Source organism: Cyclospora cayetanensis, unplaced genomic scaffold (genome assembly GCF_002999335.1).
Source record: "Cyclospora cayetanensis isolate NF1_C8 unplaced genomic scaffold, CcayRef3 CcayRef3_contig_125, whole genome shotgun sequence".
NCBI lineage: Eukaryota > Apicomplexa > Conoidasida > Eucoccidiorida > Eimeriidae > Cyclospora > Cyclospora cayetanensis.
In genome coordinates this window covers 34,646-36,563 of record NW_020312065.1, presented here as the reverse complement: position 1 = coordinate 36,563, position 1,918 = coordinate 34,646, and the positions used below count along the sequence as shown (strand labels likewise).

Genomic DNA, 1,918 nt, shown 5'->3' with positions numbered 1-1,918 from the left:
TGAAGCCTGCTGCGATGCTCGGACCTCCCCTTGGGATCTTAAAGGCATCTCCGCAGCAGCCCCTGACAATGCACTCAAAGGCAAAAAGGATTGAAACATTGCAACAGCTGCGGCATACAAATCCGAATCTATTGGCTAGCTCCCGTTGCAAGCCTAAGATGAAACCTGAGATACCCAAACATTCCGAAAGACCAGTCAGTACACTTGCATACTTAAATCTAGGGCTGGAAGATCCTTGAAAAGTATCGTGCGCACGTACAACCCGCTAAAGAGGAAAGCAACCCCAAATTCTGAGAGTCCCAAGTGCTGTATATTTTGCCAATTAGCATGGCGATACTCGTCGAACATGCTCTGAATTAGACCAGAACCATTGCAGCAATAATGTACGGGGCATTTCCAACATATGGCGGCAAGCACACTCACTTTTACACACGCTCATTAATCTGCGATTACAAAAACACCGTTTTTTCGTTAGTTTCAGCAACCATGGTGATTTTGTGTAAAGGAATATACTCGAGTGCGAGCGTACACTAATCAATGCTTGCCGAAGTACAGGCAAACAATGTTCCCATGGGGTCCACAAGAAATAGTATAGACGTGTGAGTCCAAAATTCTTATTGGGAAATGCAGATTTTCGGAGTAAAGTCGGACATGAACTACGTAAAATACAATGCGATTATCAACATGTTGTCCCGCCCTCCGAAAACAAAGCCAGAGGATAATTATCTTAAGAAGCAAGGCTACGGTCAGGTCCCAAGCTACCTAAAAGATATCAAGACTCAAATAAAACAAGAATACGACACCATTCTTTCGCTGAGAAACAAAGAAAAAGTGAGCTCAACTGACGCATCAAGAATTCAGAGAGCATCTAAAAAAAACAGATTCCAGTACATGACTAAAGAGTGTAGGAGTCCATTGCTCCTGTATCTAAAAGACCACATGTATACACAAAATACTGGCAGATTGGTATCTCTGGCGGGCCGAGTCATAAAGCATGCCTGGCCTCAAGAAAGTCGGCAATAGTGCTACATGGAAGCTCCAGGCGTGTTGTTGATTGGCCAACCTGTATAGGCATCGGGCAACTTGTGCAGCGCCAAAATTGTGCTTCGCAATCAGGGTTCAGTTTATCCAATTGTTAGCTGAACTTCGTATGCTTGGGAGCGCAACACTCCTGCATCGCATTTTGGAGTGGGGCGATGTGCCTAGACAGTCTCTTTAGTGATTTTGACCAGTGTATGGCTGCTCGCCCTCTATTCCTTAAACTTGCTATCTTCATACACATGCGTGCACACCTATACCTGTGTATTGAGCCTACGCGGTTGCATACTTAGGCAGCCCCGGTGGGCTTCCTGCTGTTGTTCTGATTTTTACCTGTAGCAAGCAACAGAGCAGCAGTATCGGGTGCTGCCAGAAGAAGAACGAACGAGGCTTCTGGATATGTTAAAGGCACGGTGGGAGGAGCTGAATCACCTGTACCAGGGTATGACGTTCAAGTCAAAAATGGACACAATCCAGGAAACTCGAAGAAAAGAGTACTATGAAGATCAACTGGCGAAAATAGAAGCGTATATGGAGAAGCTTGAAAGTGGTCCTGTGCGCATTGCTACACACTAAAGCAGATCAAGGATAGTGTCGGATGAGGGAAGTAGACCGGAGCCTCTCTTGGAATGGTCTTCATTGAAGTTGAAGACGCAAACAATCCAGTAGAGGGCCGTGACAAAAGGCGATGGGCAATAGCAAGAGACATCCGTTTTCTACAAAGAAACTCCAGTTTGTTGGCAAAATGAATGATAGAGCGGAGGGAGCAGCTAAAGTGACATAGTTACACATGGAAACAGGGCGTAAAAAAGCATATTTCCCAGTATATGTGGCACTTAGATATGCCCATGAGAGCAGTTTAAGTAATTAGTCCACAACG

The 1,918-nt window shown here is 45.2% G+C and overlaps 1 protein-coding gene across 1 annotated transcript; it reads left to right on the top strand.

Moving 5' to 3' along the window:
• Window positions 1–624: 624 nt before the first annotated feature.
• Window positions 625–1,614, top strand: LOC34619383. The gene is made up of 2 exons (XM_022732675.1): window positions 625–831; window positions 1,378–1,614. Exons 1-2 carry the CDS (start codon window positions 625–627, stop codon window positions 1,612–1,614), a joined length of 444 nt encoding a protein of 147 aa, XP_022587959.1.
• The last annotated feature ends 304 nt before the right edge of the window (window positions 1,615–1,918 follow it).